Below are 21,599 nucleotides of genomic sequence, written 5' to 3' on the forward strand. Positions count from 1 at the left end.
TGTCAGCATGCCCGTGTCACCGAGGCGATGTTTCTCACCATGCCGTGTCTGTGTTGCAGGGAATCACATTCTGCCTGACGAAGACCTGGCTTCCTTCCACTGGAGCTTACTTGGTCCAGAGCATCCACTAGCCTCACTGAAGGTACAAGTTCATTTCATCTCCAACACTGGTGACCATCAGCTGTTGAGTTTGCTGTTTCTTTAATAATGTGAATGATGTTCCATTGTTGTAGAAGGAAATAGGCCACAGAGTTAGGGGTACCATGCTTCCCCTGACTTCAGGATCAGCACTGCCTTGAAAAACCCACAGACCTGCCTTATCTTGTTACCAACACTTACTGCTTTAGGGAGATATATGAACGCCCTTTAAAGTTTCCTTAGAGGAATTCAGGCTGTGTACCTAGGTAGGTGGAAATCTGATTTTTTATGTCGTTTTACAAATGTATTTTCAAGAGGTAATATAGTCAGCTGTTGCTTGGATCATGACTTAGCATACTTGGATAAATTTCATAATGTCCTATAATTTTCTAAAATTATTGAAGTCTAATTAATAATTAAGGTTTCAGTGTTTGGGTGATGGAGGGGACCCAACCAAGTTCATTAGAGAAATGTTCCCTTTGTACCAGTTTATTAACACTTGATATTTTTTATCTTTCTTGCCTTCCTGTTGTGAAAGTGAGGAGCATCAGAAACATGCACGGTTTTCTAAAGTGGGAGGGCCATGGGGACGCCTGGTGTGTACTGGCCAGCAGCCTTCTGGGACTTCGAGTCCCCTTTGCTGTGATCACAGTCATCCTCGTTGGGGGCAGGTGGGAAGCCGGTTGGGCAACCTGGGCCTCAGTTCCTGTAGTGAAGGGGCTGCTCCAAATGGTTCCCAGAGGCATTTCTGTGAAATTCTGTCTCCTGTCAGATTGACTTTCCTGCTGTAAACCATCTTCCGTGATGGTTAGTTTCAGAGTGGATTTTGTGTGTAACTTGGAGTGAACTTTGGGGAAACCGGATCATTTAAGCACATCTCTTTCCTGCTTCTTTCCTCCGGTTCCTTGCCACCCCTCCCTCCCAGCGTGCTGGCCGGTGGGAAGCTTTCCTGGTTGTTCTAACAGTTCTTGGGCCTGGGGTTTTCAGCTTCTCCTCTCATTAGGAACTAGTTGTTTTCTTCACGTTTTTCATCCTTGAAGGAGAGAAGCCTTTTTCCTGCTGTTGGCCTTGGTGTCATTCCTGTGTCCTCGCAGATGAAGTGCTGCAGTTTATGGGCCTGTGGTCCCCCCCGCGGACGTGCAGCCTGGAGGCAGGTGCACTTGGATGAGGTGTTGTGCTCATCAGGGTTGCCTGGCAGTGAGCTTCTGTAGGTGGAGACAAAGGGAAAGCTGGCTTCTTAGAAGGTTCAGGCAGTTTTGGATAGCAGCGGAGAGGCTCCCGGGACCCCAGACCACACGTGCACTTCAGCCGAGCTAGCCTTGGTCAGTGTCAGACGTTAGACAGCCGCACTGTTTGTGGGCTTAGTGGGAGCCAGCTCAATCTGGCAGGTCACTAATGTCATTAGCATGTGTATTTCCTAACTTTGTTGGTTTGTTTATTTATTTATTTTTTAAGATTTTATTTATTTGACAGAGACACAGTGAGAGACGAGACATAAGATGGGCAGTGGGAGAGGGAGAAGCGAGTTCCCCGCTGATCAGCGAGCCCAGTGCAGGGCTCGATCCTAGGACCCTGGGATCATGACCCCAGCCAAAGGTAGATGCTTATAGATTGTGCCACCCAGGTGCCCCCTGACTTGGTTTTAAGAAAAATATTAAGTACGTGAAAAGTTGAAATAGACAGTGTCCATCCATGTATCTGCTTGATTCTACTGTTATCATTTTGCCATAAGATATATTTACATCTACTTTTTTTTTTTTTTAAAGATTTTTATGTATTTGACAGAGAGCACAAACGGGGAGCGGCAGAAAGATAGAGAGGGATAAGCAGCCTCCCTACTGAGCGGGGAGCCCAATGTGGGGTTCAGTCCCAGGACCCTGGGATCATGACCTGAGCCAAAGGCAGGTGCTTAATGATAGAGCCACCTAGGCACCCCATCTTTATTTTTTAACTCCATTATTTGGAAGTAAATTGCAGATATTCTAACACTTCACCTGTGAAAACTTCAGTTTATATCCCGATTCCCTAACAATAAGGCTGATTTCTTTCTTACTGATCCTACTATTAGCATAGCAACTACGTCAGCTGTAGTTCCTAATGTTCTGTAAGGCCAAGTTCATATTCACATTTTTCACTTGTTCCTGCAAGTCATTTATGCTGTACGTGGGTTTTTTTTTGTTTGTTTTTGTTTTTTAAGTCAGGATCTGATCAGGTTTTTCGTATTATCATCATGTGCATTGTAAATATCAGCTGGGGGTTTTTGTGGTATGATGGAGAAGCAATCTGCAATAATTTTTCAATGACTTTGTAAGTTCTAGGTGTTTCAAAGTCACGTTCTAAAAAGCAGGCACATCTGGCTTTGAGTTCAGATGTGGCACAGTGTTTATGTTTTGGCCTTTTGTGCACATGTCCTGTGTGCAGCGACATTTCTGTATCGTGGCAGATGTGGGGAAGTTGGATGTGATGGGGTCCTTTCTCATGAATATCCCTGCTGTTTTGCACCGTTCTTTTTTTTTTTTTAACCCACTGAGCCATCCAGGTGTCCGCCTTGCATTGTTCTTAATCCTGTTTGCTTTACCCCGCTCATAAAAGTAACCACATGTTTTAAAAATTTGATTAGTTATTGTTTGTGTTTGACACTTTCTTATGATTTTTGACAGTCTATAGTATACACAGCTTTTATGCATCTGATTCATGTTCCCAAGTGCAGATATTCCTGGCCTTTTCTTATCCTACTGTGTTGCGTTTTTCCAAAGTCATTCCCAGTGGATTGCTGTTTCCAGAAGGTGGGTATTCTGTGAACTCCTAACCTGATGAGTGCAGAGTACCCTTTGCTGTGGAGTACCATCGTCTTCACCTCCGAGGCGACCTCCTTGCCCACAGCTCTGCGTGTGCTAGGAGAGTGCATCTGGGCTGGACCTGTGGGTGCAGAGCAGTGTAGGTCGCTGTATCGAGGGGTGATACCTGCAGACAGCGGACTGGGAGGGGAACAGACTCCATGTGCCACGCTGTTCATCAGGGTTGTGCCCACTGGGGTGGGAGGGCAGTGCTGGACACACTTAGAACCTAGAATCTCACAAGGGAGGCAGAAAAGAGAAGGTGAGGGAGCCAGGGAGGTGTTGAGCTTTTTAGTTCTTCAGTTTCCATGCAAAGAGGTGCCAGTAAGGTGTCATCAGATGTCTTAGGTTTGATTTGGAAGTAAAAATACTTCATATTGTTCAGGACAGCACGTTATATGACAGAAGATTCTAGTACTAGGTGCAGGGCCTTCGGGACATGGGGTGGTCAGCCATGGTGGGATACCTCCTGGCCATAAGCACATGCTGAATGCGTTCCCTTTTTTTGGATTTTTACTGCTGTATGATTTTGAGTCCTAGTAAGTGGTAGAATTTTTATTTTGGGTAAGCATGCATTTAGGTTTTTTTTTGTTTGTTTGTTTGTAAAGATTTATTTATTTATTTATTTGACAGACAGAGATCACAAATTGGCAGAGAGAGAGGAAGGGAAGCAGGCTTTCTGCTGAGCAGAGAGCCTGATGCAGGGCTTGATCCCAGGACCCTGAGATCATGACCGGAGCTGAAGGCAGAGGCTTTAACCCACTAAGCCACCCAGGCACCCTGAGTTTTAATTTTAAAAAATGTTTTCAAGTTGGACCATTAGTTATAGGTCTTTGTATTCATTTTAATGGTTTTTGTGTTTAGTTTCATGCATTTGGAGTTTTTATCCCCATTAGGTGTTGTGACCATCAAGCGTCTCCTGCCACAGAGTCCCTTGTCCACCTCTTGCTTGGGTGTGCCCCATTGCAAGTCTTTGCTGGCCTTTCCTGTCCCCAGACTCCTGCACGCATTGGTCTCCCACATGACTAGTGGGTCTCTGTTCTGCGCTCTGTGCCGTGCTCCTCTTGTGAGCAGACAGAGTGCCAGTGTTCCCCGACCCCCACTCCCTGGGTGGCTCCCTCTGGTTGGCACACCCCCAGAGCTCCTTGGCTTCTGCCTCTTCTCAGAGCTCCCTCCAGTTAGCCTGTGCACACCTCCCTTTCTGATTCATATTTCCTTGTGTTTGTAACCCCACCTACCTGTCTTTGAGGTGGCTGGACACCATGATGATGGATGTGTCAGGTCACACCAGGAACACTCAGTTTTAAAATGTACTTAGAATTTTCCTCAAAGTTATCTCTAACTTCATGTTTTTTATGTGTCACTGTCTGCCACCAAAAGTCACCAAGTAATCCTTTGTACAGGAGTCTGTAAGGAGAGGGTGAAGCAGTCAGCCGCAGGGAGGTGGGAGTCTGGTTCTGGAAGAGTGGCCGGGAAAGGTCCCCCGGATCATGGGGTGGACAGAGGGGTTGTCTGCGTCTCACCATGCAGTGCACACGACTGCAGCGCTCCCGAGGCTGGGGCACAGCGGGGTTTGTGGCAGGCCCCTCGGGATGAAGTGTGGCTCCGCAGTTCTCCCCATCCTGGCTTCCTTGCTGAAGCCCTGGGAGGCCAGGTGTCTGGCCAGCCTGGGCCCTCTCGGTGCGGTGCCCGGCCCTGTGTGGTTTCACGCCGGGTGTGGAGCAGGGCCGTTTCAGGCCTGGTGAGGTTTTACGGTGCAGCTAACATACTGTGCAACCTTACTGCAACAAGGTTGGCAATCAGGTTCTTTTTGAAATCATTTTTAAAGTAGGTTGGGTATAAATTCTACATAAGTAGACGGTTGGGCTTGTTTACTCTGAATTCCACCTGGAGAGGCATTGCAGAGGAGGGCGGTTTGGGCGTGGTGGGCCTTTCAGAAAAGGAGTTCCTGTTTGCACCTTCACAGAAACTTAACTTATGAAGAAGTCATGCTAGGGTTCCGAGAAGCACTCATTGGCTCTGGAGAAAAATCACATCAGGCGCCTGAAGTTTGAAAGCCTCACCCATCGTGTGGCACGGAGAGGGGAGCTACATGCAGCCCTGTTCCAGGGGGTGGCCCCTCTTGGCAGGCTGGTACTAGGTCTTCCAGGATTTACAGGTGTATCCTGCTCACATCATGGTCATCTGCATGGGAGCAGCATGTGTGCAGCTGTCCATGCGGAAGTTGCGTGCACAGTCACCATGCTGAGCACCCCGCTTGCAGGTCATCAGAACCTGCCGTGGCCAGAAGTTCTCTTCTTTGCTCAATTTCTGTCTGTGTGGAATCCTTACAGGGAAAACGCAAAATCGAACTTGGAAGGTATGTGCTTGTTTGTATCTTCGTGTCAGAACCCATGAGTGCGGGCGTGTGCACACACACACAACCCTGCCACCCATGCATGTGCACACACACCCTGTGTCCTACGTGTGCGCGCACACATACGCACACCCTGTGCCCCACAGGCGACCTCTGCACGGCCAGCGCTATAAGCTGCTCAACCAGAGACCTCTCCCTGAGACCAGCTGAGTGCGGGACCAGAGAGATCGTGATGAAGCCGGGATTTGCCCTGCAGTTACTCCACAAGTGCCACTTGCTTAGAAACCTTGTTTTTCTTTTTGTAACAGTTTTATTGAGTTATAATTCATATGTCATAAAATCTGTGTTTTCAAAGTATACAGTTCAGTGATTTTTAGCTTTCACAAAGTTGTGCAACTGTCTAATTTTGGAATGTTTTCATCACCCCAGAAGAAACCCAGTGGTCGGGGGCGCCTGAATGGTTCAGTGGGTTAAGCCTCTGCCTTCGGCTCAGGTCATGATCTTGGGGTCCTGGGATCGAGCCCCATATCGGGCTCTGCTCAGCAGGGAGCCTGCTTCCCCTTCTCTCTCTGCGTACTTGTGATCTCTCTCTCTCTCTCTCTCTGTCAAATAAATAAATAAATAATCTTAAAAGAAAAAAAAAAAAAGAAAGAAACCCAGTGCTCGTTGGCAGTCACTGCCCGCTTTTCCACCTCCCTGCCCATGGCAACCACTGATCTACATCTGTCTCTGGACGTACCTCTTCTAGACACTTGATACAAGTAGACGTACATATCCTTTTGTGTCTGGCTTCTCTCACTGAGTGTAACTCTGCACGGTTCATCCATGGGGGAGCAGCTGTTGGCGCTCCCTCCTCTTCCTGCCAGGAGGACACTGTTGCCCTGAGGGTGGACTCCTCAGCTGGTGGACATTCAGTGTATGCGCTGCCGAAACGAGCACCTGGTGGACATTCAGGTTGTTGCCGTGAGCATCTGCACCCATGTCTGTGTGGACATACTTTCCTTGCTCTCCGACGGGTGCCTAGGGCCAGATTTGCTGCTCCTGCTCTCCGTGAGGAGCGACCGGAAGGCTTCCTGTGGTGGCTGCACTGCTCACACTCCCAGTAGAGCCCTGGCAGCGTTCTGATTTCCTCACATCCTCGCCGGCACTTGTTGTCTGTTGGATTTTCAGTTGTCCCAGTGGGTGTGAGGTGGTTTGTATTTGCATTTCTCTGATGAGTGATGGTGTTGTGAGCTTCTTTTCCTGTACTCGCTGACCATTCGCTTAGCTTCTTTGGAGAGATGTCTGTTCAAGTTCTTCATCCATTTTTAAGTTGGGTGATTTGTCTCTTTATTGAGTTGTAAGGGCTTTTGTGTGTGTGTGTGTGTGTGTTTGTTCTGTATTCCAGATTCTGTCTCTTAGCAGACACGAGATCTGCAAATACTCTGCCCCATTCTGCAGGCTGGGCTTTTCTTTCCTGATCTGGCTCTTTGGTAACTCTTTGAAGAGTCAAGCCATCGAAATACCACCTCTTACTGCTCCTAGTGACTGTACTCAGTTAGTTTTTGTCACTTGGGAATGCCTTGGGGACCTTGCCAGTCTTCTCCTTTACCTTCCAGAGCCCTTGTGAGCTCAGCGCACTGGGGCTACGGGACAGCTTGGCTGTATGTCCTTCACCTCCGGTCAGGTGTGCGGTTGGCCCAGCTGGACCACCGCCTCCCGCGCCCAGATGCCTGCCCTGGGTGTGCTCCCAGAAGAGCTCTATCTCTGCTCGTAAACTCTAAACTTCACTACTCCTCACCCTCTGTCACCACCACCTTCTGCCGGTGCTAGTTCTCAGGGTGGACACTTGCTGCTGGGCCTCTGGGGGCTCTCTGCTCCCCTCCTCTCAGTATCTCCATTCTGGGGTGCCCTCTCAAGCTGGCTATGCCAGCACCACCTGCTCCAGGCCTCACGTCCACCCCCTGCCTATCAAACCCTCTCCCCTCGATGGGGCCGTGCCATCTTTTCTGCCACCTGGGAACTGCCCACCTGAGCAGGAGGGGAGTTTACAGTGGTGGTCAAAGAAGGACCTAGATGGAAAGAAGCACTGCGTTTGTGGATTAAAAGACTTACTTAGATTTTATTACCTCCCTATCAGAACACTAGCAAGCTTTTTTCTTTTTAAAGTAATTGAAAACTGCTTTAAAATTCATGTGGAACTATAAAGGACCTAGAATAACAACAAGAATGTGGAGAGGGAAGAACAGAGTTGGAGGGCTTTCATGTTAGAAACCCCAATAAAATGGGGAAGGGATAGTTTTTATAGTAATGGGATATCCATGAGCAAAAATGAAAAGAATATTAAAATCAAGTCTAGAAAAAAACATCAGAAATCTTTACGACCTTGATTGAGTCAAAGATTTCTTAGTGAAAAGAATGAAAAGCTAGTGGCTGAGGGAAGGGGACAGAGTGTATTTCTGGTAACAGACCCGTGTCCAGAATTTATAAAGGAAGGCACAGTAAGAAGATAGGACCCAGCAAAAAAGGGATGGGGACAGTTTGAACAGGCATTTTCCGGACCGTTCAGTAGGTGCGCAGAGGCCCTTCACATTCTTAGGGAATGCCAACCATAGCCAGGGGAGGCGGCAAGATGGCACAGCCTGTCGCTCTCCAGGTGGCTTCCACGGGAGTGTGCCGAGTGGCTACCTGGACAGCAGCCCGGCAGCTTCCCACAACACTGAACATATGACTCCCTTGTGAGCCGCTCTCCCACTTGGCGGCACTCACCCCAAATGAAGCTGTGTGTTCGCACACACTTAGGCCTCAGTATCCCTGTGGCTTTATGTGGGGCCTCAGAACCACCCCTTGGCCGGCCAGTGGATGATGGGTGGAATAGAGTCACACGGGAAGGCCTGGGAGTGGGGAGGGAACAATCTTCTCTTCAGTGAGATCTCAGACACACAGGAAATCTCTGGGCCTGCCTCTGGGTAGATCCCAGGGAGGGTAGAACTCGAGAGGGCGCTGTGTGCAGCTGCTGCCTGGGCTGGCTGGGAAGGGACACTGGGGACTGGGGGCATCTTGGGCTCTGTTCCCCATGGCAGTGCTGGCTCTGCTAAGGTGTGCCTTCCTCAGAACTCAGTGGATTGTGTGCCTGAGGTTGACGGGTTTCACTGCATATAAAATGCTTCCGTAAGCAGATTGAAACGTTAGGCTCCCCATCACGAACTGGGCTGCCCGTGCCCGCAGGTAAAATCCCTCCTGAACGTGTCATGAACATTCATCTCTGTCTTGTGGGCTCTCCTGGTCTCACACTGCTCCCACTTACAGACCCTTCGTCCCAGCGCTGGGGCTCCTGTCCCCGTGGCCCCCTCCCCACTGCCTCTTCTCCCTGGCCAGGCCCATTGCCGCTGCCTTCTCTGGTCTGAGACTGGTCTGTGCTGTGTTCTTGAGCTGAGCTATTGTCACCAGACGCATGTGGGCCCTGCACACCTGGGCCCGCCACCCCTGTGCTCTCGTAGCACTCAGTTTGTAAATGTGCTTTCGTCTTTCCCACATTCCCCAGCCCCACTGTTCCTCTGTAGATCTCCGGAGGGTGGCCTCTAGTAGCGTGCCCGGTGCCTTAACCCTGCGGTGAATTTGGGCCACCACGGTGGGTGTGTGTTCCCTGTGGTCCATTCACATCTTGGTGCGGCCTTGGGCTTTCCGACACATCTCATCTGCTCTTAGGGTTTCTTCAGCTGCCATCGCTGTGTTGAGCTCTGTCCAGTGTAGCTGAACCATGAGACCCCTTCCCTGACTGCAGGGGGTAGCCCACCATCTGCCAGGGCATCTCCACTGGGACGCTCCACCTGCACACTGGGTATGGTGTTCCTACTTGTCTAAGTGCGTGTACTGCCCTGTATTCTCATTCTCCACCCTAGGTGCGGTGTCCCTTAGAAGGTGGGAGTATGGTCTGCCGTGGGGCAGTGGGCGCGCTGCTCACCTGGGTGGTCCTACAAGTGAGCACCTCAGTAGGGCCCTCTGTCCCCTCGGGATGTCCAGAGCGGACCACATGGTGGTGGCGTGAGGGTAAAACGCAGCGATGTTCTTCTACACTGGCCCTCCAAGGGGCCCTCCTGGGTTAGCAGTTTGTCTTCAACAAGAACGCGGGTCTCTGACATCCCGTGTTCATGCGCGAGTGAATGAGTGTTGGCGAAGTGGCTTTCTGGTTTCCTTCCCTGTCACTGCCAGAATTCAGACTTGCTGCCGTCACATCTTGTGGCTTTCCTAATGGTGATGGAGGGGTCAGGTTCTGCTTCAGCAGAGCTGTTGTGTGGAACTGGTGTTTTGCTCACCCGTGTTCCAGTGAGCGGCTGGGAGGCCGTGTGGGAGCAGCAGCAAGCCCCAGAATCCTGGTTTTGTGGTGTGTTGATTCAGTTAGCGGGGAGGCCTGTGGGGAGCCATGTGGGTCTCAGAGCTCAAGCCAGTTGTGCTGACGACCGGCCTGAGGGGGATTGCGTGGCCGCGACAGTTGCGCTGTCCCAGTCATTGACGTGAGAGGGGTGTGCGTTCCAGCTTGCTCAGAGCCTCGCGCTGAGCAGTTCTTCAGACAAGAGGATAAAGAGTGCAGGAGCCTGCGCTCGCAGAAACGTCCATGATGGGTGGATAGCATCTCTGCAAAGTTTGGATACAAGCTGGAAGAGATCGTAAGGGTTTTTGGTTCTTATCTTTTTTTTTTTTTAAGATTTTATTTATTTATTTGACAGAGAGAGATCACAAGTAGACAGAGAGGCAGGCAGAGAGAGAGAGAAGCAGGCTCCCTGCTGAGCAGAGAGCCCAATGTGGGACTCGATCCCAGGACCCTGAGATCATGACTTCAGCCGAAGGCAGCGGCTTAACCCACTTAGCCACCCAGGCGCCCCGTTCTTACCTTTTTTCACTTAGTCAAAATTTATTTCAGACTAACCAAAATAGTAGCACTGTAATCTCCAATGTAAAAAGTTCCTATAAAATGTTTTGAAAATGTTGATATTATTATTTAATCTGTAAGAGTGTACTATAAGATTTTTAAAAGCAAAATAAGATACCAGCGAACTTTGATGTACTTAAGATGACATAATTATCAGCAGAATTAAAATACAACTGCAGTGGTTTTCAAACAAAACCAATGTGAATCTGTTACACTTTGCATCTTATTTTTAACTTTGCTTCATTTTAAAGCATTGGGATTTCTAACATTTCTATTTCCTAAGTATCTTTATAAAGAAAATACTTCAAGTCACAAACTGTATTGTTTACCATAAACTGATGTGCTGTGAAGTCAGACATGGTCTGGCTCTGTGCATCTGTCTTCCCTTCCAGTGTCAGCTTTATAAATGTTGTCACTGAAGTCAGGCATGCAGCTTCTTCATGCAGGTGGGGGTGTGGTGGACAGTGGGTCCCATGTGCGTCCCCACACAGTTGCTGCTGCAGGGGCCCCATTTACGTCTTCCCGAGCATCTGAGGATTTCAGATTCCTGTCAACATGAAGAAAAAGACTTAAGTGGCCCCAGATGATTTATTCTGTATGAAGAAAATGCACAGGAGAAAGATCATTTAATGGCAGGTGAAACTTCACTGTGGGCTCCCTTCCCCAGACTTGGAGCCCCGCCTGGTCAGTGTCCCTTTGCGTGTGTGCGCATGTCCAAATGCGGTTTATCCGGCTTTTGACTGGCTGGTTCCCTGGGTGTGTGCGGGGGCTGAATTTTCGTGTTAAGGAACTGGTGTATGTAAATATGTTCAGCTGAATTGTGTGTCAGTATCCTGATGCTCTTTTCCTAAAGATGCAACATGTAAGATCTTTATAAAAAAGTTGGGTGGGGGGCCTGGGTGGCCACCTGGCTTGGTCGGTGAAGCATCTGCCTTTGGCTCAGGTCGTGATCCTGGGGTTCTGGGATTGAGTCCTACATCGGGCTCCCTGCTCGGAGGGAGCCTACTTCTCCCTCTGCCCCTTCCTCTGCTCGTGATCTCTCTCTCTCTAAAATAAGTAAAATCTTAAAAAAAAAAAAGGCAACACCGATGCACTTGCTGGGTGCTGTTCAGGGGGCGGCAGGCACGAAACACTGTGGACGTGTTCTGGTTGTTGTCAGTGCCCCGGCCTGAGGCTTAAATAGGAGGGGACTGAAGTGAAGACAAATTTTCAGTGAGAATATCTGTTCTTTAAAAAGGAGATAAAAAGTTATATAACATAAAAATGTGACCTATTGATTTGGAGATCACCCAATTTTTTGTCTTAAAAAGCCAACAACAATATTGAGAATGGAATTGATACCATTAGAGCTGGAACAGATCTGTTCAGAAGTGGAACGTGTGCCAGTGCTTTGACCTCATGGAAGAAACGACTTCCATGTGCACAGCCAGCTTCCCCTGGCTTCCGTGGCTGTGCCACTGTGTCCATGTGGGACGCCCCGGGTCTGCGAGGCCAACGCTTCCCTGCATTTGTGGCCCACAGGATGCTCCCCGGCCAGGGCGTCATTGCTTCGGGAAGGGAGTTGCTGTTTCAGTAGAAACATTTTATTCCATCATGTGAACATTAAGACCCTGTCAAATTATCCTTTTTTGTGACACATTTTAGAAAGCTTTAGACAGGGCTTTGATGTTGTCTCCATACTGTCTGGGAGAGAATCTTGGATTTTAGTGGCATCCTTTGCTGCTGTGGCATCGTGGGTTTAACAGTTAAAATGTCATGTGGTGGGACGCCTGGATGGCTCAGTTGGTTAAGCGCTGCCTTCGGCTCAGGTCATGATCCCAGTGTCCTGGGATCGAGTCCCACATCGGGCTCCTTGCTCGGCAGGGAGCCTGCTTCTCCCCCTGCCTCTGCCTGTGCTCGCTCGCTCGCTCTCCCTCTATCCCTGACAAATAAATAAATAAAATCTTTAAAAAAAAAATGTCATGTGGTAACTGCATTGTGCCATTTAAATTAATTTGTGGACAAGTCTTTGATTTTTGAAATGGAGCCAAGGTAAGGTAACAGAATCACGGAAGTAGTGGAATACTGGAACCTGGCAGCCGCAAGTTGATTCTGTGGCAGGACCCTCGTTATTTCACCTTCAGGGGTGGGAAGAGATTGTCTCCTTGGGGAGACAGACGTGAACTTGTGTTGTGGCCCTTGAATTGCTAGGTATGGATGGGAATGGGGCCCTAAAGAGCGGGAGCCTGTTGCTGCTTGTGGCGGCTGGTGCTGGCTGTGCTGGGGCTTTCATGGACCTGGTCGCATCCCTGCAGAGTGGGTTCGTCCTGTGCTCACAGCACCGAGTTCATGACAGCTCCAGCAGTGGGCCAGGGTACAGAAGAAAATACAAGGTAAAGGGTGTCAAGAGAGGCACATGGAACGGGATTATCGCGGCTGGCAAAATGTGGGGGGCACTTGCTGGGTTGTGGGTCTGAGGGGTCCCAGAGGGGAAGCCAGAGGGTATAGGAAGGGCCATCATGGGGGCCACCTGGCTGAGTGCCTTTCGCATCCACCACCTGCCCATGACCCACAGGAGACAGCAGCACATGGTCTTCAGTAGGGAGTGAGACCTTGGGGCAGGATGGGGTTCCGTGCTGATGGCCTCGTCTGAGGCTGTGTCTGCCACCTCCCGCCAGGCTGTGTCTGTCTGCCACCAGTTGTCCTGTTTGCACACTGGGCTGCTGCACACACTGGGAGGTCCTCTCCACTCATAGGTTTTGTCTTTTTGTTTGCAAAGTGTATAACTAACAATTACTGCAATTGCTACAAAGTGCTCCAAAAAGGCAGATGATTGCAAACATTTGGTTTTTAATTAAACAGAATTTACTTTCTATCCTTGCAGACAAAAAGTACATTTTTCCAACTTTAACTTAGATATATTGCAATTTAAGTTTTGGTTTTTCTCCTAATGTTAAGCTTTGGGCTAAAATAAAAGTACAACTGCTCAAAGAAAAGAAAAAAAGGAGAAGTAGGACTTCCAGAAAAATACTTTGAAGCCTCTCTCCAAGGAGCGAGTGAGTTGGGGTTTGAGTATGATTTTGTTTTTTTGAGTGGACAGGGAGGGATTGCTGTAAGTTCCCTACAGTTGCTTCTGTGGCTGGGGGTGTGTGTGTGTTTGTGTGTGTCCCTGTGCTCCTCCAGAATGTTCGGGAGGATTTAGCGCTTTTCGAGGGACAGCAAGTCATCATTTTGTACTAGCGGAGAGTTGGCAGAGAAACTCCTTTGTGTGGTGTGTGTGGAGGGCCATGGGCCGTGTTGGAGGTGGCTGGAATCTTAGGGATTGTTGGCTTTCTCTGCTGGATTGTTGCTCTCAGCTCTGTTTCCCAGACCATAGGAATACGCGATTCCTCCCCAGTGCAGCGCATGGCAAGGTTTTAAAGAAAGTACAAATTAAAAATTATCAAGAACATCAGAAGTTTAATAAATTGGTTGTTTGCAGATATAGGCATATTTGAACGTACCAGGAATCTTTCTCATGAAAGGAATACTGTGGTAAATAGTTTTGAAACGTGTATAATCTTTCGCCAAATGTTTCGAGGCTATGACAGTGCCATCTGAGTTGTAGAAATTACTTTGTGTACTCTTTCTTCCTGAGTTAAAGCCTCCTGTGTGCACTGCGGCCCTTGGGATGTGCCCCGAGCTATGAGTGCGCTTAGGCTGCCCCCTGGACCTGGCGGCTGTCCCCGGTTTCTCACCGAGGTGGTTTGGGAAGCTTGATTCTAAATGAAGCTGCAGGGCCAGGGGCGGCTGGTGTGAGGAAGTCAGGGCCCTGGGGACTTGTGTGCCATTCGGGGATCGGGGTAGGCGCTCAGGAGCCTTCATTGGTAGCGTCCGTTTCCTTCAAGGCTTGTTCAGCATGGCAGTCAGGGTGGGAGTGAAGCAGGGATGTCCACGGGAACGAAAGTGACAGATGGTCGTTTTCACTCGAGGTGGGACAGACCCTGAGTGACTACCCATCATCGGCAGAGTCCCAGTGGCAGCGTGCGCACCCCAGGAGAGGTTCTCCCCTGTTAGCTCCTCGCCCTGGGGGGTGGCCCTTTTCAAACTTGGCCATTTTATATCCTATAGGTTCTGTTCTCACCATGTTGTCATCACTCTGTTCTGTATCTAAAGTCCTCGTACAACAGCCAGCCTTGCCAGTATGGCGTGAAACCTCGAGGGCCTCGTAAGCTCTCAGGGAGCCAGGGCCACACCTGGTCAGCCAGGCCCACGCTGCTGAGGCCAGGAGTTGAGGCCCTGGACCCTCAGGCACGGCTGTCCCTGACCCCGTCCCTGTTCCATGAGGACAGCGCAGGGTTTTTGTTCTGACTCTTCCCTCCTGGGCTGCCACCAGCTGGCCCTGCTCCTGCCTGGCCATGGGACCAGACGCCCCAGAAGGGGGAGCACAGATGGGACTTGAGTTCCTCCCAGACTGACTGGCACGTGCTGTTTGCCAGGCTTCATCCCCATGGAACGTGTGCCCCCGTGGGCTTTTGTCTTCATGGGGGAGTTGGGTTTCTGGGCCTGAGCTTGGGATGTGTGCGCATAGATGCGTGTGGCTCTCTAGAGGCCTCGTGGTGGGGTGTCCTTTCATGAGCACTAGTGACCGGCACACAGGGCCTGAGAACTGCGACTCGGACGTGAGGAATGGTGCTTCAAGGAAATCTGTTCCCGGGGTGCCTGGGTGGCTCAGTGGGTTAATAAGCCTCTGCCTTCGGCTCAGGTCATGATCTCAGGGTCCTGGAATCCAGCTCCGCATCGGGCTGTCTGCTCAGCAAGGAGCCTGCTTCCCCTTTCTCTCTGCCTACCTCTCTGCCTACTTGTGATCTCTGTCAAATAAATAAATAAAATCTTAAAGAAAGAAAGAAAATCTGTTTCTTCTGTGAAGAGAGAGTGAATGTAGTCTGCACATCTGAAAATCTTCTTGATGGTGACTTAAAAGTGTCAGTGTCTGTTTTCTGGTGGGTATTCCATGTCATATGCTCAGGCTTAGATTTTCTGATTTTCTTCGTTTTTCTCTGTCTTTGTGCGTGTGTGTGCTTGTCTTAAAACAACTCAGATTATGGGGCGCCTGGGTGGCTCAGTGGGTTGGGCCTCTGTCTTCGGCTCGGGTCATGATCTTGGGGTCCTGGGATCAAGCCCTGCGTTGGGCTCTCTGCTCAGCGGAGGGCCTGCTTCTCCCCTCTCTCTGCCTGTCTCTCTGCCTATTTGTGCTCCTTCTTTCTCTGTCAAATAAATAAATAAAAAATCTTAAAAAACAAAACAAAACAAAACCAACTCAGATTTATCATTGTAACGTTGTAAAAGCCACAGTCTTTCTGGAAGTTCTGGAAGGACGTTTCCTGCCTCTTCCAGATTTGGGGGCCACTGCAGTCCATGGCTTGTGACCCTTCCTCACTCCTCATCTGTGAAGCCAGCTCCCCTGCTCCCCATCCACCCTGGAGGACCCTGAGGTGACACTGGGCCCACCTGGACAGTCACAGGGTGGCGGGCAGGAGCAGACAGCTCTGGAGGCAGAGGGCTTTTTGGGATCTGTGCCCTGTTTTCTTTGTGACCTTTGTGGCTATGTGGGAAATAAAGATTGTTTTTTGCTATCATTTGACTTTTTTAATTGCTAAAAACAAACTTACTGCCTGATTCATTGTTGTTTCTAAGAGAAGAGCAAAACTCTAGTTACGGCTGAAGTTATATCTTTTTTTCATAGTGTTTTAGTTTTTATTAAAGAGCATAAAACCTTTTTTAAAAAAAAGTCAGTTTACTTACCTTTTTGTGGAATCCGCTATTCTGGGACAATGAAATACTCCGACACTTACTCCATGTATCTTTCACTGGCCATGACCATCAGCATCAGCAGTCAGGGACCCATCTTTTCTTTCCGTTCAGAGCTGACTGGGCTTTCTTGGCACTCTGGTGCCAGGGCTGCATCCACCTGTCATGGCCTTCTGTTGGCTGGCATAGGAGGAGTGGAAGTGTCTGCAGCCCGTGGCGTCTTATGCCATGTTCGCTGCTGTGGGGCATGGGGTTTGCGGTCCAGGACTGACGGTGAGCAGGCTGCAGACGTGTCAGAAGTCACGCAGGACTGCCAGGCGCTCCGTGACCTAGGTCAGTGGAAGTGGCTGGACTGTACTTAATACCTATGGGGAGCCAGGGTTTGAGCCCCAGCCCCAGAGTCTTGGGGCCAGGACCTACAGAGGGGTCATGATGGGGCATGCAGCTTCTGGGCCCTGCCCTTGGGACTCACCTACTGACCTGTGCACTTGTTTCTCAGGTCCGGGCCCACCAGCTAGTCCTGCCGCCATGCGATGTGGTGATCAAGGCTGTGGCCGACTACGTCCGCAATATCCAGGACCCCTCGGACTTGGATGCCGTAGCTAAAGATGTGTTCCAGCATTCTCAGGTACAGCGCAGGCTCGGAGCACTCTGCACAGTGGGGGTGGGGGTGGCAGGGGCCCGGCACCTGGCTCCCAGCCTCCCCTGCGGCTGCACCGGGAGGGCTTGAGATAGATGCCTGGGAGGTCTTCACTCCTTCGTTCTCCATCATGATCGATAACGTTTCTCCTGAGAAGACAGACCTATCACATGGGCCAAGTGGAACTGTGAATATGACTTATCCATCCTTTCAGGTGATGGTCAGGGATTTCTTCTTCCTCTTTTTTTTTTTTTTTTTTGTAAAGTAGGGAATGTGAGCAGGTCGGGGTTAATAGAGGACATGGGGTTGGTGTGACCTCCCATGTCTCTCTGGAAAGCTGAAACCACTGTCCTGCTTGCTGGAGACAGGACAGAAAACTTCCCCAGGCAGCATCAGGGATGTGGCCCAGAGAAGGCTGGGATTCCTCGGGACCAGTCTGTGTTACCCACGTCACTCTGAGAGGATTAGTGTCTGATGTGTTGGTTTTCCCGGAAGATAATTTTTTAAAATAAAGTTTGTTTATTTATTTATTAAAGATTTTATTTATTTATTTATTTGAGAGAGAGAGTGAGAGAGCACGAGGAGGGGGAGGGTCAGAGGGAGAAGCAGGCTGTCCGTTGAGCAGGGAGCCTGAAGCAGAGTTTGATCCCGGGACTCTGGGATCATGACCTGAGCCGAAGGCAATCACCCAACCAACTGAGCCATCCAGGCACCATTCCTGGAACATTTTAATGTCATTCTAAACTCTTCTCTAACTTGAAAAGCTGTAGATGATACATGTGCTGAATTGTGAAAGTATGTTCATGCACATGACCAGTGGCATGCAATTTACAAAGGTTTTCCTACGTTTATTTCAGTCTAGAACAGATGACAAAGTTATTCGATTTAAGAGAGCAATTGGATATTACTCAGCGACTAGTAAGCCTATGGCATTTCACCCAGCACATTACTTAGGTAAGTAAATCCAAGCCTCTGTGATGGACGCTGACTATGCTGTCACCAGAGAGATGAAAACGTGGGCCCAGTGGTCATGTAGTTTTATTCATCTGAAGTGAGGTTTCTGCAGCCGGCATGAGCGTGTGGAGCCGTGCCTCCTGGGCAGACTTGCAGTAGCCCCTGAAAGGGTTGAGAAGCAGGACAAACCGACCTTCTGGGAGTTGGGGGCGGGCCAGGGGATGTCCACGGGATGCTCTGCGGGGAGGCCTCTGGACCTGCAGACCCCTTTGTAAATCCAACTCAGAAAAGTGAATAGGTGTCTTCTCCTTTGCTACCTTTTTTTTTTTTTTTTTTTTTTGTATTTTGTTTGCAAAAGACCAAATTTAACTCAGAGATTTGAAATTGGTGAATAAAAGTAATTATAAGTTGTTTGCTTGAAGCTTGTCTGGTGGTGCTCTCATGGGAGGCTGTGAAGCCCTGAGCCTACCTACGTGCCAGACTTCTCCCTGAGCCCGATCGCCTCTCTGGGTCCAGAGCCATAAAACTCAAGAGATCATGCTGCCCACTGTTGTTTCTGTTGTGTTTGCTTCCTTGTTCCTGGTGTGGTTAGAGAGCACCACTTTGTACTGGTTTCAGAAGGTTAGTCCCAGCTTTGAAATGTCCCAGAGAGTTGTCCCTCACGTGGCATGTTCATCAGCTCACTCAGACGTAGAGCTGCAGTGTGTGGGGGTGGTCCACAGGTCACGGAGGAGTGCTGGCTGCTGGTGGTGGTCTCTGTGGGTGCCCAGTGCCCAAGGAGGGCCGGGCTGCAGGCATGGTGGCTTCACTGTTCTGTCCACTGGGACCCACAGTCGGGGCTTCTGACAGGTTGGGGCTCACAGCTGGTACTCTGGCTCCCCACAGCCACGGTGCTGTTGAAAACTCCTTGGCATGGACAGTCTGTTCATGCTTGGGACAAATTCTGAGCCGTGCCCCTGCTTTCCCCACGGCTTGGTCCTGCAGCATCGGCCCTGTGTTGTCCGGGCCCTGCTGACTTCCCCCCGGGATGTGCCGGGCTATCTCCTATCTTAGGGCCTCAGCATCCTGCAGCCAAGAGTGATTCCTGACCTCCTGTGCCTGGGACACTCCAGTTCCTGAGGTCCTGGCTTCGCTGTCACCTCTCTGAGGCCATCAGCCACCAGTCATCATGTGTCAGCACTTGGCTTTAATTCTCTGTACACTGCCTCCCACCCCTCCCCCAGGAATGTCAGGTCTGGGGCATCCAGGACCCCACCTGCCACCTTCACCCTTGTGCCCCTATGGGAAAGTATTTGACTAAGTGACTTGATCCAGGTAAAGCTATTAAACTGGGGCTGTGAGATCTTGATTTGGGGTCACTGTGCTGGACAGAGGGACATGTGGCAGGGCAGGTCAAGTTTGTTGCTTTATTTCTATGGCAGGGGCACCCAGTGGATACTGTCGAGACAGGTGACAGGCAAGGTCTGACACCAGGGGAGGACATCCTGACCCTATGGCCTCCGGCCTCAGACTTCCTGGTTATGGAGATGGGTGTATGTGACATGCCCTGTGACCACTTGTCATAGGGCAGACACTGTCTTTGTTCTCGGAGCGTGGCTGGGAAAGGCAAGGAACAGCCTGTAGCCCCAGAGCCTGGCAGGAGCTCCCAGAAGGGCATCTTTGCTCCTTGTGTGTTTGAGGTGACACCTGGTCCTTGTGTGACATGGTAGTTGAGATAGTCACTGTAGTGTACTGGGGACTAGAAATTTGCTCAGGAGGAGGCAAGCAGGAAGGTCACGGTGGAAAGGAGCATGAGGCTGTGTTTGGCACTGGTCTGAGCTGCTAACAGGGCTGGTAATACGTTGAAGAGATGAGATGGGCTTTACATGTACTTTTAAATTTGAGCTGTTGCCATTTCTTTTTTTTTTTGAAGATTTTATTTAGGGGGGAGAGAGAGAACACACAAGCAGGGGGAGGGGCAGAGGGAGAAGCAGATTCCCTGCTGAGTATGAGCCTGATGGAAAGCTCCATCCCAGGATCCTGAGATCATGACCTGAGCCGAAGGCAGACACTCAACTGACCGAGCCACCCAGGCGCCTCTAAATTTGAGCTTCTTAAAACCTTGTAATGTTGTACAAAGTGGTCTTGTGTTCTTATGTTGTCAAACAACATGTGAGGGAAGTATTTTATGGATGGAGGTGACACTCCTGGAATTTAGTTTCACTTCCTGTCTGTGGGTTTTGGGGAACGGTGGTGGGTTGGGGAAGAATTTGTGGTGTTTGGGGCAGTGTTTTTAAGCAGAGCCATATGGGCGGTAACTATCGTGTGTTGCATTAAAGCCTTTTCTGCAGGGTCTCCTGGTGCTGCTGACTGTGGCGGGGACCTGAGCCATTGGGCACAGTTTGGGGTGGCTGGAAGTGCAGGCCGACAGCTGTGTGGCCTGGAATATGAGGTGACCTGGGTCAGAGTTTGGGTCAAGACTGGGAAGAAGGTGTATTTAAAGTTACAGATACACAATTTGGAGCCAGCAGAAAGAGATTCATGTGAAATTGCTTTCGTTATTTTCCTGACAAGTATAAAGAAACAGCTGAGTGTGGAGATGGTGGCCATCCCTCTTGCCTGTATGTGCTGTTCCGCTCCCACCATGGCGCTGAGCGGGCAATGGAGAGCCTAGAAGGAGCAAAGTGGAATTGGGGAGAGGCTTTCTTGGCATCCCATGTGAGAACCTGAGACACGGTTCCTGTAAAAATGTTTTTGTGAGCAGTAGGTAGGTCGTAAGTGGTCTTCTCTGACGGTGGTCCGTTATGTTGCCTTCTGGGAAGATGCATTCAGCATTTGATAGCCAGGGTTGGAACATACTTTCTAGTTCATTAGAACTTGTCTTATGAATTGTTTTAGAAGCTGAAGTATGTGTAGTTTAAAGGCATTTAAAGCATCGTATTTGCCCCTTGGAGCCTTTTGGGAGTAAAAATGGGGAGAGTTGACTCTAACCAGGGGTTTCTAAACCTGACTGGGGCCGAGGTTCAGGTGGAACTGCTATCTCCGGGTCTTCCCCGGGCCTCAGGAATCTGTGTCTTCCAGAGCAGCGCCTTCCTGGCCTGGTTTGGGACTGGCCCTGGCGGGGCTGCTCTGTGGGTGCGTCTTCTGAGCCCCTGGGCCTCTGCGGCTCCGAGGGAGCCTCTGCTCCCCTCAGCAATGTGGAGGGTGTGGAAGTGACCTGCACACCTGTCTGCCCTGTTGCTCCGCGCGCTGGGAGGCCTGGTTTGCACCGTGCATGGTCTTATTCCGGGTGAAGAATGGGGGCCAGTCCCTCCTGTCTTTGCACAGTGGACCCCAGAAGTGACCTGTTTGGAGATGGGTTTTTAAATCAGTTGCAGGTGAGATTAGTATTCACTGGGAAAGCATTTACTGCATCAGAAACACCATGTTGGGACTGGGGACCTAGAGACAGTGATAATTCTGTACTTTCTGTCCCAGCACACAATGGCTCCCATGTCTACAGAGTCCCAGTCTGAAGGGAGGCACACATAAGAAGGGGCAGAATGGAAAATTGTCAGCTGTGTGTGGCTCCCGGGTGCCGGAGGCCCACCTCAGGCCCGTGAATGGAGACGGTAGGCTTGAGCTCACCCTGGTGTCCTTGTAAAAAGTTGCCCAGGTGAAACCGAGGCCCAGTGACTCTGAAGGTGCATACTCTATCTTCTCGGCCTCTGCAGTGAGAAGTAGCCGAGCTCCCACAGCACGCTTGTCAGAACGGCCCGCATCCGGAATGCCGACAGCGCCGGCTGCCGGCGAGGGCCAGAGCAGCGGGGCGTGCGGTCTTGGCTGTGGGGAGCGCAGACCGGCGCTGCCGCTGCGGGAGACCGTGTGATGGTGTCTCGGAAAATACAGCACGCTCTTTCCATGTGCTCCAGCAACCACGCTCCTCCGTGTTTGCCCCGAGGAATTAAAAACTTACGTCCACACAGAACTCTGCTCGGGATGCTTACAGCAGCTTTATTCATCATTGCCAAAATGTGG

At 50.2% G+C, this 21,599-nt stretch overlaps 1 protein-coding gene across 3 annotated transcripts in view; it reads left to right on the forward strand.

Moving 5' to 3' along the window:
• Window positions 1-21,599, forward strand: part of FAM120A (family with sequence similarity 120A) — a 98,497-nt gene that overhangs the window by 21,066 nt on the left and 55,832 nt on the right. For all 3 annotated transcript variants that reach the window (XM_044266058.1, XM_044266059.1, XM_044266060.1), the window contains exons 3-5: window positions 60-142; window positions 16,509-16,637; window positions 17,507-17,603. In XM_044266058.1, the coding sequence (XP_044121993.1) occupies window positions 60-142; window positions 16,509-16,637; window positions 17,507-17,603 (309 nt within the window). The remainder of the gene's footprint in view (window positions 1-59; window positions 143-16,508; window positions 16,638-17,506; window positions 17,604-21,599) is intronic.

Source organism: Neovison vison, chromosome 9 (genome assembly GCF_020171115.1).
Source record: "Neovison vison isolate M4711 chromosome 9, ASM_NN_V1, whole genome shotgun sequence".
NCBI classification, from domain to species: domain Eukaryota; kingdom Metazoa; phylum Chordata; class Mammalia; order Carnivora; family Mustelidae; genus Neogale; species Neogale vison.